The sequence below is a fragment of the Balaenoptera borealis genome, assembly GCF_965194805.1.
Source record: "Balaenoptera borealis genome assembly, chromosome: 6".
NCBI lineage: Eukaryota > Metazoa > Chordata > Mammalia > Artiodactyla > Balaenopteridae > Balaenoptera > Balaenoptera borealis.
The window spans coordinates 38341900-38355563 of NC_138863.1; the positions used below are offsets into that span (position 1 = coordinate 38341900).

The 13664-nt window shown below is 38.8% G+C and overlaps 1 protein-coding gene and 1 long non-coding RNA gene across 3 annotated transcripts in view; one reads left to right on the top strand and one right to left on the bottom strand.

The window, feature by feature from the left end:
* Positions 1-13664, bottom strand: part of LOC309631279 — a 357852-nt gene that overhangs the window by 246609 nt on the left and 97579 nt on the right. The gene's annotated exons all lie outside the window — the stretch shown is intronic.
* The window catches only part of ANKRD44 (ankyrin repeat domain 44), a 323453-nt gene that overhangs the window by 218450 nt on the left and 91339 nt on the right, over positions 1-13664 (top strand). The window contains exons 11-14 of one of the 2 annotated variants that reach the window (XM_082397319.1): positions 308-422; positions 9171-9253; positions 10385-10502; positions 12501-12569. In XM_082397319.1, the coding sequence (XP_082253445.1) occupies positions 308-422; positions 9171-9253; positions 10385-10502; positions 12501-12569 (385 nt within the window). The remainder of the gene's footprint in view (positions 1-307; positions 423-9170; positions 9254-10384; positions 10503-12500; positions 12570-13664) is intronic. The other variant, XM_082397320.1, reaches the window with a different exon arrangement.

The following is a 13664-nucleotide window of genomic DNA, read 5'->3' on the forward strand; positions in this document are numbered from 1 at the left end:
CCAGAGTGGTTGTATCAATTTACATTCCCACCAGCAGTGTAGGAGAGGGTTCCCTTTTCACCACACCCTTTCCAGCGTTTATTGTTTTTAGCTAAAAGCATTTCTAATAGACTTCCCTCCATGCAGATTTAATAATACTATTCAGATGGTAACTTGTCCCCTTGAAAAGCATTCTTGTCCTTGAGAGCAGAGATGCACAGAGTAGAAACGAAACCAACATTTGGTCAACGTGAGTGACTAGCATAAAATGTAGTATCTGAGTCAACCTGAATCCTTATGTAATTCTGTATTAAAATGTCTCTTTCAGGAGGTGAAATTGACTGTGTGGATAAGGATGGCAACACTCCTCTCCATGTGGCTGCAAGATACGGTCATGAACTTTTGATTAACACCTTAATAACCAGTGGAGCTGACACAGCCAAGTAGGTTACTGCAAAAATATGGTGGAATAATTTCCACATGTGGGTATACTGCCAAAGGGATTCTGCCATGCCATAGATAGTTCCCATTTATCCAGGTTAAGGTAGATCTGCACCATTATGCTAAACACAGATTAAATTTGAACTAAATTAAGTGACTTTTAATGACAGTTGCGAGGAAGAACTAGTTTTATTTTTCAGCTGTATCAGAAAGAGGCCTATTTCAGTGGTTTTAATTAAGGAAACTTGAACTTTATTCCTAACTCTGCTTTTTAATATTCTTCTGTTTTTTCCAATGTGCAGTGTTAGTTAAGCAGGAAAAATAAAGCATAATTGGGCAGACTCAGAATTTATTCAGGGTGCTGTTTTGCATGTATTAATGACCCATATTAATCATACGCTTATACGGTGCAATTGAGTAAATCCGCTACATTGGGAAGGGGGGACCTGACTTCATTTTGTACTTTAATTCAACAAGAATATATAACGCATCTATATGAGTCTGTTGCAATGTTAGGTGCTGTGGGAAGTTTCAGAAGTAAGTTAACTGGTTGGTACCTTCCAGGAGCTCATAATTTTGTTGGAGGCCCGAGGCCCACTTCAGACAACGAACCATGCAAGATAGTATTTAATAAAGTTCAAAATGAAACAGGACTTTAATGGCAAAATGTTTGGTGTAGACAGTATATGCCATAGAGTGTAGACAGGAAGGATAGAGCTCAAAGGTGGCCACAGTTTTCAAGGAAAAGGTGAGTTTTAGGTAGTCTTTGAAGGATGACAATTATGGTGAGTAGAGCAGAGAGTGGCAGACATCCCAGGCAGGGAGGCAAGCAGGAACAGACCCAGCTCCGGGAGGAGCTTGGCCTGGCAGGCCTGTGACAGTGCCACGCTCCGCTCCGCCCAGAGGCATTGTTACATCAGTGCGGGGGACCCAGGCTTTCTTGGGCACTAGCTGGGCTCCAGTCCAAGCTACCTCACTTGTGAGCTGTGTGACCTTGAGGCTGTTGCTCAATCTGTCTGTGCTTTGATTTCCTCATTTGAAAAATGGGAGTAATAGTGGTACCTACCATAGGTTTGTTATGAAGATTAAAGGACTTAATCACCATTAAAGCTCTCTGGTATATGTTAAGATCCGTGTGAGTATGAGTTATGTAAATACATCTGCTAAGGTTATTCAACAAGATAATCCACGTTAAAAGCTCTTTGAACAGTGCCTGGCACATAGTAAGCTATCAATAAATGCTAACTATGGTTTTATTACTTCATAATAGGCAGGAGAACCAAATTAAAGAGGGCCTCAAATGCTTAAATAGTTTGGCCTTATTACAGAGACTGGGGGTAACAATAACTGAATCTTTAGGAAAGGCAAAATATGAGGGCAGTGTTACGTTAGGAATTCTAATTTATTTGTCAAGGGTTGTGCAACAGAATTGAAAATCTTGGTGGAGAATGAGCCAAAATTTAAATGATCCAGGGAGGGTGTGGTGGGTTCCAGTGGCCCTCTGGGCTCCCAGTCCAGTGGTGGAGATAAGATCAAGAGCAAATGTGACTGCCGCATCATGAGATGTGTTATGATGGAGGTCTGGATAGGGCAACACTGACTATCTCTGGGTTCCGCAGAAGAGGTGACATTTCAGCAAGAAGAACGATGGATAGGAGTTTGCCAGGTGGACAGAATTGTGTGAGATAAAAAAGAAGGGGAAGCAAAGAAGGACATTCCTGGAAGAGGGAACAGTATTTACAAAGGCACAAACATGTGAATATGTTGAAAGCAGATTCCCAAGGCCGGGTTATCTAACATGTTAGGGGAAGTGGAAAGAGATGAGGTGGAAAGGCAGGAAGAACCACATTTCAGAGGACCTCGAATGTCTTGCTAAGGAGTTAGATTGCATTCTGAGGCATTCGGAAGCTGTTAAAGAATTATAAGTGGGTGTAGGGTAGGTTGTGTCTAATGCTCCCATTTGTGTGTAAGAAAGATCGCTCTCATAGCAGTCCAGACAGACTGGAGGTGGTCCAGGCTAGAAACACTTTGCAGCCTCTTGCAAATGTCCAGAGAAGAAAAGATGAGGGCTCGGGCTAAGGACAAGACTGAGGGTGGACAGAGGAGGGGGCATGCTGACAAATAGCAACAACAGTGGGTTGTCTCAGAAGAGAAAGGAATCTGCTTCAAGCCAAAGGACCTTTTTGACTGGGAGGTTGCAAATCAAAAGAAGCAGTTCGGGACCTCCCTGGTGGTCCAGTGGTTAAGACTTTGCCTTCCAATGCAGGGAGTGCGGGTTCTATCCCTGGTGGGGGAGCTAAGATCCCACATGGCTCCTGGCCACAAACCCAAAACATAAAACAGAAGCAATGTTGTAACAAATTCAGTAAAGACTTTAAAAATGGTCCACATTAAAAAAAAAAAAAAAACTTGAAAAAAAAGAAGCAGCTCAGTTTCCTAGAAAGAGCCTTGTACTAGGATTCAGGAGGCTTTCACCAGATTCTAGAGTTCCCAAGCAGGCCGTGGCTACCCAAAGCCAGAGATTTTAAATGCTCAGTGTCAGTTAAGCAGAAATAAAATAGTAGGCACAAACCAGCTTCACCTGTGATATGTTAATATTTTCAGTGATGTTTTTCTTTCAACTCTGGGTTATTTGGGGAGTTTTAGCCAAAGAACTGCGAATTTCTGATTTTCTTTCAGATTTGAACTCATTTGAGGAATAAAGATCAACTGGGCCCAATACTTACGTAAAATTTCTGAAAAAAACACATTTAACTCAATAGACACAAAGTCTATTTCCTCGTAATTATTTTCCCTTCAATTTATGCGAATACAAACTTTGTGGCAAAAATGCCTTAGGAATGACATTGTTGTTCAAGTAGCCTTTCCTTCCATTGACCATGCTGTGTCCTGGGGACAATGACAAGGGAAACATTGTCCCAGCCTCAAAGAGCCACATACGTATGCTTTCTTCTGTCACAGCATTATCTGGGGTTAAGACATGTGCTCCCTTCAGTAACAGTGGTTCATTAAAGCAGCAATTGTGTGTGTGTGTGTGTGTCTGAGTGTGTATCGTGTGTGGAAAGGGAAGTCATCTAAGGAAAAAATATCCAAGTGAGGGGGAGGAGAGTTGGAGAAGATTAAATTTGCTAAAGACTCCCCAGAAAGTCACTGTTCTCTGGGCTCCTTGTAGATTTATGTAGGATAGCTCCTTAAAGAGGAGAAAAACAGGCCTTTCCTTCTGTAAATAAGTGAACAAAGAGCATTTATGAAAATAACCCATTTTCATTCATAAACAGTATGGCCAATGTATTTTTAAAGATCTCTTTATGACAAGTTTTATGGTCATTACTTTCTGATGAATTTATTTGCATCTTATTCTCAGGCCTTGTTTGAATGTTCTTTGTATTCTTTTTTGCTTCTCTGAACTTTGTCAGAGAAGTTTCTGCAGTGTGACTCGGTGCTTATGCAACTTTACGTGGTATCGGAGCCATTGGGTTTTTTCTTCTCTAACTTTGTTAGGTTTGGGGTGCTTGTCTCTAGGATTTTAATTTGCCTTCCATCTTACCAATTATGCTCTCACTGCTTTTTCTGCCTCAACTGCAGCAGAATTAGCAGTATTGTAGTTTTACAGGTAACTGGTTCTGACATTCTTATATTCGCTAAATATCTGTTGATAACTTGTTAAGTGTCACCCACTGTGTCAGGTTCTGGGGTCACAGAGCTCCCTGCCAAGGAATTTATAGCCTACAGAGGTGGGGGAAAGAATTAAACAGGCAATGACAATCACACATGCTAAGTATGATGCCAGGACAGTCGCCAGGTGCCACTGGGATACAGGAAAACATATCTGGGAGATAGCAGGGCCAGCAAAGCTTCCAGGAAGAGGAATGTTAACCTGTAGGACAAGTAGTGATTAGTTATGTCATTGAAAGTCTTTCAGATCCCAAGCATCGACTTAGATTATTTTTATTGTAATGTTTGAATATGTATAAATATAAGACTAGATAGAAACTCCATAGGCTTTTGACTCTAATATAGCAATAAATAAAAAAAAAATTACAAAATACATGCAAACAGGAACCACCAATGTTCACATTAACTGCACGGGACAACAATAGTAACAAACACTCATGAGTGCTTACCTATGCTACGCCCCACTCTGAGAGGTTACATTTAACTGTCACAACAGCCCCATGGGGTAAGTGATATGATTATGCCCATCTTACAGGTGAAGCAAAGGAGGCACAGAGAGGTTCAGTTACCTACCTGAACCTAGTGGGCGGAAATGGGACTCCATCCTCGGCCGTCTGGATCCTGGGCAGGAGGCTTGCTGCCCTTCTTTGTAGTGGATGATGTGATACTTCACATTTTGCATGGGATGATGGTCCTGGTGGCTAAGGTGCTGAGTCTTTAGGATCCAGTACACACCATGGGAGTGGAGATTTTGCAGTGACTTAAAGTGGTGGGCAGTGGACCCGTCACACGGCGCAGAGACCTTTACTCAGACTACTGCCAAATTTCGTGCATCCAGGAGGCTCAGTGTGCTACATTATCATTGGCCCTCCCTAGACTCAGACATTTCATTTTCTATTAAGTCCACCTTCTTTTCTCATTAGCCCCTGCCAATTAAAGTCGGACTACCCAGCACAGCTGTGATCCTAAGTACAAATGTGGGCGCTGAAATTTGGCAGAGGTGTGTGGTGATATGGTGGTCCGTCAGATGAGCTGAAATATGCTTTGATGCCAGCTGGTTTAGATTACCATCAAAAGGAAAAGACAATTAAAAAACTGCCACAGAGACGTCTTAAAAGCCCAAAGATATTTCCAGCAACCCCCAGAGATGCACTGACTAGTTTGAGAAACACTGCGAGAAGCAGGAGAGAATGGTTAAGAGTTTCAGGGGGGCCCTGCATGTGAAAACCTAGGGCTGGGCAGAGCCTGGCTCTTCCAGGAGGAATGGACAGAAGGTCACAGAGATTAAGCAACAGTCAGATCCAGAAGAGGCCTTGTAAGCCACGTTAGAGTGTTTGGACTTGATACAAAAGAAACCACTGAAAATGTCTGTAGGTCATAAACAGCAAGGACCAGGCCTCATTGTTGTCAGTTATCCCAAGTGCCTGTAACTAAAGGGTGTGTGATAAATACTTGGAATGGTGTAGATAAAATTAATAAGAAGTTTATTTTAGGGTTTGGTTTGATCAGTTGAGTAAGAATCATAAAATCATTTGATGATCGAAAATCATCAAATTTTTTGTCTCGCCCACTTGGTGGGCAAAACTAAACCAATCCCACCTTCCCTGGGAGAGTTGAGAGATACGTATTGTAAAGCATTTTGAAATATAGAGAGAGAACAGAAATGCTAGTTGATCACACTTCAGAAATGCTAGTTGATCACACTTCATTCTTGGGATTTAAGGAATCACACACCTGATTTTAAGGAAGTACAATCTGATTACCACTTCAAAACTCACAGACTGCTGGTTATCCAACTAAGCTAATAATAATTGCAAGGGCAAAAATACCACTAACACGTATGGTGAAGGCTTAACCGTGGGTCAGATGTTCTATTTAGCAGTTTATGCACATTATCTCAATTAGTCCTTAAAATTGTTCTATAAGATTGACACTGTTATTATCTTTATTTTCCAGGTGAGGGAACCATTATGTACTTGCCAAAGATCAAATAGCTAGCACATGGCAAAGCTAGAACTGAAACCCAAAGGTTCTGACCCCATCACCTTAACCACAGTGTTTTTTACCATATGGCCTAAGGGAAGGCTCTAGAGAAGCCTGGATATGGAAAGGGACAGCCATGTCCCCCGATGCCAAGGGGAAAACTTAAAAAAACTGATATTCTAATGGTGCAGAAACCCTTTCCTCACCTCTGATGGCTCTCTACAATTTATTCTGACCTCATTCATTCTGAGATAACTGGGTAGAGGAGATGCCAGCTAACAACTAAATTAGAAATAGCTAATACAAACATGTTCCATTAATTTTATGACTGCTCAAATAAATGTAGCAAATTAACTGGAATTGGTCTTCCCTTTCCTGTAATTTATGCATTGTTAAGTTTAGTGTTATCTGACATCTTTATTTCTTGATCTTCCTTGATGTAGACCTGATGAAATCAGAGCGATGCTTCTTATTTGACCGAGACAGCCAAATCCTAAGTTTCCTGCTAAAGGTTTTAAGATCCTTTCTTTATAAGCGGTCTTATTTTATAACAATAAAGGAGAAATTTTATTTTGAAATGCATGAATCATTTCTGAAGTGATTCAGAGATTCTGAGTTCTACTTTGACTTTCTTTCCCATCTTGGCCTGATACTTAGTTTTTCTCTTTGAACCGGAGCATCGTATTCAAGTTCAAATGCCAATAGTACTTGAGTCTAAATTAATATGTTTCAAAACCTGCATTGACGTAGTGACTTTTTATTAACTATGGAATGAAAAATATATATCAAAGAGAATTTTTGCTAGGCCTTTTAGAGTTCTGCCTCCCTTACCTTCTCAGGTTTATAAGTAGCAGCAGAAAAAAATGAAATTATTAACTAATGTAGAGTGTGACAAATTACCTAAAGACAATGGTGTTAAATGGTAAGGTTGGTTAGAAGTGTTAATAATGAAGTTTATGAAATATATTATATGGAGGCTGTTAAAATATCTCATACTTTATGTTTTTCTTGATTGTTTTATTATAGAGTTTGATACTCTTTTCTCTAATTCATTTGCTTGTATTAGTTAATATAAAGTTGTATATTTTATGTACCTATATAAACTATATCATAAATATTGTGTGTATATATGTGTGTAAGTATGTGTATGTATATAGAAAATATTAAAATATTTAAAATACTAAAAGTATTTATATTTTTATACATATTAAATATTTGTGTATACATGTATATAAAGAATGAGGACGACTCAAAGAAATCTTGACAAATCCACTCCTTGTTTTAGGCATGTTCTTACAGGAACTCACAACCATCCTAGAAAATATTCTATCCATTTTCTTCTTGCAAATGTCCAGAAATATTTAATCAAAGATTTTTGCCTTAACTCCCCCAAACAAATAAAATGGTTAGGTAAAATCTTATTAGCTTCAAGTTCCATTTAGTAAAGAGCTTTTAAAACATGTTATACATCAAAAAAAATTAGTGTGTTTCATTGGCATAGGGAGGGAACAATATAAATAGCAGCATGAATGAAAAGCTTCTCTCCCATCCCCCAATTCCCTCTTCCTTTTCATGAGCATCAAGGTTGTCACTGATGCGATTGCTTTTCAGAATTTTTTTTTTTTTTTTTGTAAATGACAAGAGAGGCAATTAAAAGCAGTTCTCCTCTGCGTGACACTACCCGGAAGACGGGCAAATTGCATCTCTTGATGGATGCCAGCTATTATATACACTGGGTTGGAAATCTCCATATAGGGAAAGGAAAACGAACAGAGGGAAGACTGAACAAAAACACCAACAAATAAAAAGAAGTTTTCATGAAAAGAGAGAGGTGGTTAATTGCTAGCAGACTCGAATTTTGCAGAACACTGAATACCATGAACTATCTGTGAACATGTATATACTTTCACATACTCATGCACATCATAATAACTTTTGAGATAGCAAATAAAATTCATATGTCTCAAGCTTAACAAATTCAAATCATATGTATTTTTTCATTCAGCACAGAATCTGGAAATGGGCCACTTTGTGCTAGGGAAGAAACTTAGATGATTCATGCTGCAGGTGTAAATATAAATAGTCTCATACTCCTTGTGTTATGTAGAGGATTTACAAAATCTGAAGTATATTATTTGAATAAAATGAGATATTATGAGACGTGATCACTAACACGCTTCAAAGTACACAGGAACCTCCTGATGATGCTGTTTCTTTTGAACTACAATTCAGCTCACGACTTTGACTTTGGGTCCTTGTTTGAGGAGAGGTGATGGGCAGGAGGAGGAAGGTTTAATTCTAAGGGCAAAAAGCACTGCCATCAGAAAGCTGCCTGTCTCGCAGGGGGTTGCTCCAGGGACTGTGTTATGGCAGGGGTCAGTCTAAGAAGTCCTGTTCTGGATTCTTTCTATAATGCTGTTAGGGAAAATATGCTAGATTTATGAAATATATGCAAGATAACTATTAACTATTCTGTGACTGGTATCCTTGTGTGGGTTAACGTGCAAAATAAAAGGCTATTAGAAAGATGAAGTTTCACTTGCCGAAGGTAAACATTAGTTTTAATTCTCATCCAAAATTTTATTTCCAGTAATACAGCCATTATTAACTCTTAGCAAAGTGCTTGGCACATAATAGGTCAATAATAAATATTTGTTTATCAACTCAAGGAATAAAACAGGTTGCTTTTCAAAGTCGAGGGTTTGTCAGTTTCATGTTTTCTCCATCACTTAGCATGGTATCTGATGCTTATAAAGTGTTAAACAAATGAATGAATGAGTGAATGAATGGGACAAAATTGCTAAGCTGAAAGAAAAGGAGACAAATTAATTTTAAATGCTTAGAGTCACTGTTTATGTGAAATGTTTTCTTAAAAATATATATTCCTATTGTTATGGGCTTTTCATTGTGGTTTAGGTCCAGGATTTTATTATTTTAAGATAGAAATGATTGCATAATTATTTCAGCCAAGAATCCCTCAGCAAGGTCTCATGGGTTTAATTTTCATCAGAGAACTTACAGAAAGATCATCCCCCTTCTGCGCGTATCTTGAGATCTGTTACCGTGAGCTGCTCTGTTTTTTTCCTCCTCAGGTGTGGAATCCATAGCATGTTCCCCTTACATTTAGCTGCCCTCAATGCTCACTCTGACTGCTGCAGAAAGTTACTGTCATCCGGTAAGTAACCCCATTACCACAGATCAGGCTTAACATGTCCTGTAAATGAGCCGTGTGGCTTCAGGTGTCTGGTCAGCATGAGCGGCTGCCTGTGCTTCGTGTCTTCCATGACCTGACTTGGCAGGATGAGTTGTGTCCACAGCTAACTGCATGTGACAGCTCCCAGCGGCTCATGGTGTTGAAGCTGTTTGAATGTCAGTATTCCTGCCCCAGAATGAGAGTCTTGTCTGTTTATCGAGTTAAAGCTCGCGTGATCCAGAGTGAGAGGCAGGCAGGGATGGCCATAGCTTACAGGAAGTTTCTCATAGAAGGAGAAAACATCTTTGAGTCTTAAGTTGGTGGCATTAACATTTCATATTTTTCAACAAAGGGAAAAGGCCAAATCCCCTACGTTTTAATGGTAGAAAATGTCAAATTACCATCCCACTCCTTGAGCTCTGAAAAATTGCTGTGGTTGATACCCCTCCAACTAGGTTTCATTTTTATTATTTTTAATGCGGGTCTATTTGGAACCAAGAAATTCTTTCTGGTTTGGAGCTTTGCTAATCTTTCTTATCACTGCTTCTGCCAACCTCCATGTATTAAGAAGTTCCTGGCTTTCAAAGGTGATAGAGGTCTGCAAGGCAAAGATTGCTTACGAATTCATTCAATAGATATCCCAGAGGCGGTTTTTTTTTTTTTCCTTTAAGTTCTTTACTTATGATTGATTCTGCTTTCACTGCTTTTGGCATGTTTAACAATAACCCCTGCATGAAAGCACGTTTCCCAAATCTTAAACCAACTGAAAGCTAATAATACACTTAAGAAAATATCTCTTCTAGCATGCTACAATTACTCCTTTGCCTTCCATGTTTTCTCCATGTGTTCTGTCTGCCTGTCTATTGCCCTACTTATCTCAAATTGGTTTCATAAATTTCTATCCTGCGATTGAAATATGGGGCTGTAGTTCACCCAGGGCTGAATGTGAAAATAAATTCTTCTTGACTTCACGGTTCTTCCTATAAAATTGCCAAGCTTGAGCAGTTACCGTTCGTTTCCATGACAACCTCTTTCTGACTACAGTGGCTTGCGTTCTGGTTTTTCTACTAACTGATTTTTCTGTCTCTGCAATGTTTCTTGTGGTTTAACTAGGACAAAAGTATAGCATAGTATCCTTGTTTAGTAATGAGCACGTGCTGTCTGCAGGCTTTGAAATAGACACCCCAGATAAATTTGGAAGAACGTGCCTTCATGCTGCTGCTGCAGGAGGGTGAGTAGTTAACAATTTTAGTTGTTATCTTATGGCCTAATTACTAATTCATCTTAATTGACTTAAGTTGTCTGTGGATCAAAGGCAACTTCTTTAGTAAAACGGGTAAGAACTCTTTCTACCAATACCAAGTATCACTATGTTGAATTTCCAGGTTACTCGTGTGTTTGTTTTTCCAAAGAAAAAGTGTTAGCCCATCTCATATAGAAAATATTTTTTCTTTTGTTTTCTCTTCTCTCACTCTTTTTTTTTTTCTTTTCTTGTTTTAAATTGTAGGTTTTAGCCTATAGAATATATACTTACTTGGTACCTCTTCCACCAAAAGAAAATAATTTGAGATTTGTTCCTAAGTTTTTCCTCTTTCGTTGCTGGAAGGTGGTTGATGATCAAGGGAATCCAGGGTTGAGTTAATTCATGTTCATTTACAGACATTTTGGTCCTTATTTCAAAACTGATTTTTAAGTCCTTATAATGATTAAACGTGAACAGAAGTCAAGAAACCCAAAGGATAGGCAAAAAGTGAATTAATCCTTGCCTTTTTTTTTAAGTTGTAAAGAGAATTTTTCATCAGATACTCTTTTTCATATCAGTGGTTAGATTAAGGCTCTGATCAATATATTGTTGATATATGACCACACATTGGCCAAACATGGTTTCCTTTGGATGGCCTCGTTTGGGTAAGGTGTTGGTTCTTAATCAGTTTCCTAGTCTTAAGGAACAGCAGTGCTTCTCCATGTGTCAACTGTATATGACCAAAGGTATTACCTATTTAACAGAGGTGGATTGACTGTGAAGCTTTAGGGCCCTTTATTTGCATGGCTCCCTTCCAAAGTCTTGTGTCTAGTTTTATATTCATAATTTTGTTATTATTTTTTAAGAAGAACCTCCTTCTCCTCACCCCATTTCCTCAAATTGTATGAACTTCCTGAGCCACGCAACTTGGATCTGTCTCTGTCTTTGATCCTTTGGCTCAAAGAGACAGGTGCTTTACATCAGCTGACATGTTACACCAACACATAATGACCTCATAAAGTTCTTACATTTTATGACTTAAACTAGTCGCTAGTTCTCTGCGAAAGGTGGCTATAAAGGGTGGAAGTGGGGTGGGGAGAGCCCTCCTCACGTTTATCATTAATGAGATCATTTTTCTTATTTAAACGATAATAAAGTCATAAATCCTAGGCCACTTCTTAGCATCCTAAGTTTAGAACAATGATGGATGAGTGTCTCTTTTTATGCCCCCATTTTAAAAATCAGACCTGTACAGAAAGTGGCAACAAACCATTCTGGATTCATGTCTGAAACCCCTATTAGGATTAGTATTTAGCTATATGCCCTTCAATAGGAAAATTCACTTCAATGGGTTCTTTTCTCTCTACTAAACATGATTTATTGCTTCTGCAAATGACAAAGAAGCTTTGGAAGATCACTACGCTCCATTACATCATTTTCGGCCTTGGTTCTGCGCGTTCATTTACCTAGATTACCAAGACAGGGAAATGCTGCTGTTTTATTTTCCATTAAGGAGAGTCTGGGTCGAAAATGGTTATCATAGTGAATTCATTCTGCTGTGATAAAAGGTAATGCTCATCCATTCTGGCTTACTGTTTAAAGGTGACATGAAATTATTATAGGTTTAAGGGGTTGTTTCATAAACTCTTGATGGTTTTGAAAGAGAATTTTAGGGTAAATGATGAAACCATCACTGAAAGGTTTCATCATGTAATAATCATTAAATTCTTTAGTCATGGAATTGAAAATGTTCCATCAAGCTCTTTAATGTATTGATATATTAGCTTTGAAAAAGGAATTGTGGGAACTTTAGATCCTTACGGTATGGCATTACTGTAATGTGTTCAGGTTATTTTTGTGTTAGCAGAATTTAAAGCTAGTGCTCTCATTTCATCTGGGCATGCACTCTGCAGAAAACAGCTCTTTCTGAAGATAGCCCAGCAGTTGACTTCCACCATCTTAATGATGTTTTCCCTGTCTTTCTAGTAATGTGGAATGTATAAAACTCTTGCAGAGCAGCGGAGCAGATTTCCATAAAAAGGACAAGTGTGGGAGGTATGTAAACAGGGAACTCTGCTTCAAGTGCCTAAATAAAAGGAGTGGGGAGCAGTCCATCTGGAAATCGTGTTATGTTGAAATGGTAAACAAGGAAGCTAGCTGGGGAGATTCCATTTTCAGAAGGAAACCCCTTCTACACCAACAAAGCAGGCACAAGGCACAAGGAAAGAATCTCCTCTCCCTGCTTCTGTTTAGAAGTGCCAATTGTTTCTCTGATCCTTCCAATATATATATATATAACTTTATCCATGTGGAGGATTACATATTTTCTATGTGTATATATATATTTATATCTATAAAATATGTAATTTCCCACATGGATATAGTTTAGAAAATTCTGTCTGTAGCAGAGTAGAACACTTCAGCCCTTCCAACCCAGAATTTGGTCACAAGATCTGGAGCACTTTATTGTATTTATTGAACATTTCATTTTGGGATAAATCTTTAGACACATTTAAAACATGAATCATAACTAACGAGAACCTGCTGTATAGCACAGGGAACTCTACTCAATGCTCTGTGGTGACCTAAATGGGAAGGTATCAAAAAAGAGGGATATATGTATACATATAGCTGATTCTCTTCGCTGTACAGCAGAAACTAACACAACATTGTAAAGCAACTATACCCCAATTTAAATAAATAAATAAATAAAACATGAAACACACACACACACGCCACCTATAGCCCCTTTGGCTATTGGGATGGGTCATAGAACTTTTCTTACCGTAATTGTCCTTTGCATGCATAGCTAAATCATACCATAATACTAGCTGGTACAGGGAAGAAAACAGCGTGAGGAAAGGTGGAGGAAGTGAGGACATGATCAAGAAAACCTCAGGTCATTCAGTTTGGAAACAGCATTGGACACATTTAGGGGAGAGAGAGATACTTTATAAAGATAGACCAGGGCTAGCTTGGGAAAGTCTTCAATTCCAAACTAAAAAATCAAGGCTTTGTTCATTGGGGCAGACTGAAGGTTTTAGTACAGGTTTGTTATATGTAGGTATTGGACCTTAGAAAATCCAGTTCTTCATTGATGCCAACTAAAAGTTACATGGAAGTTGCATTAGGGCAAAGGAGGCCAAAAGG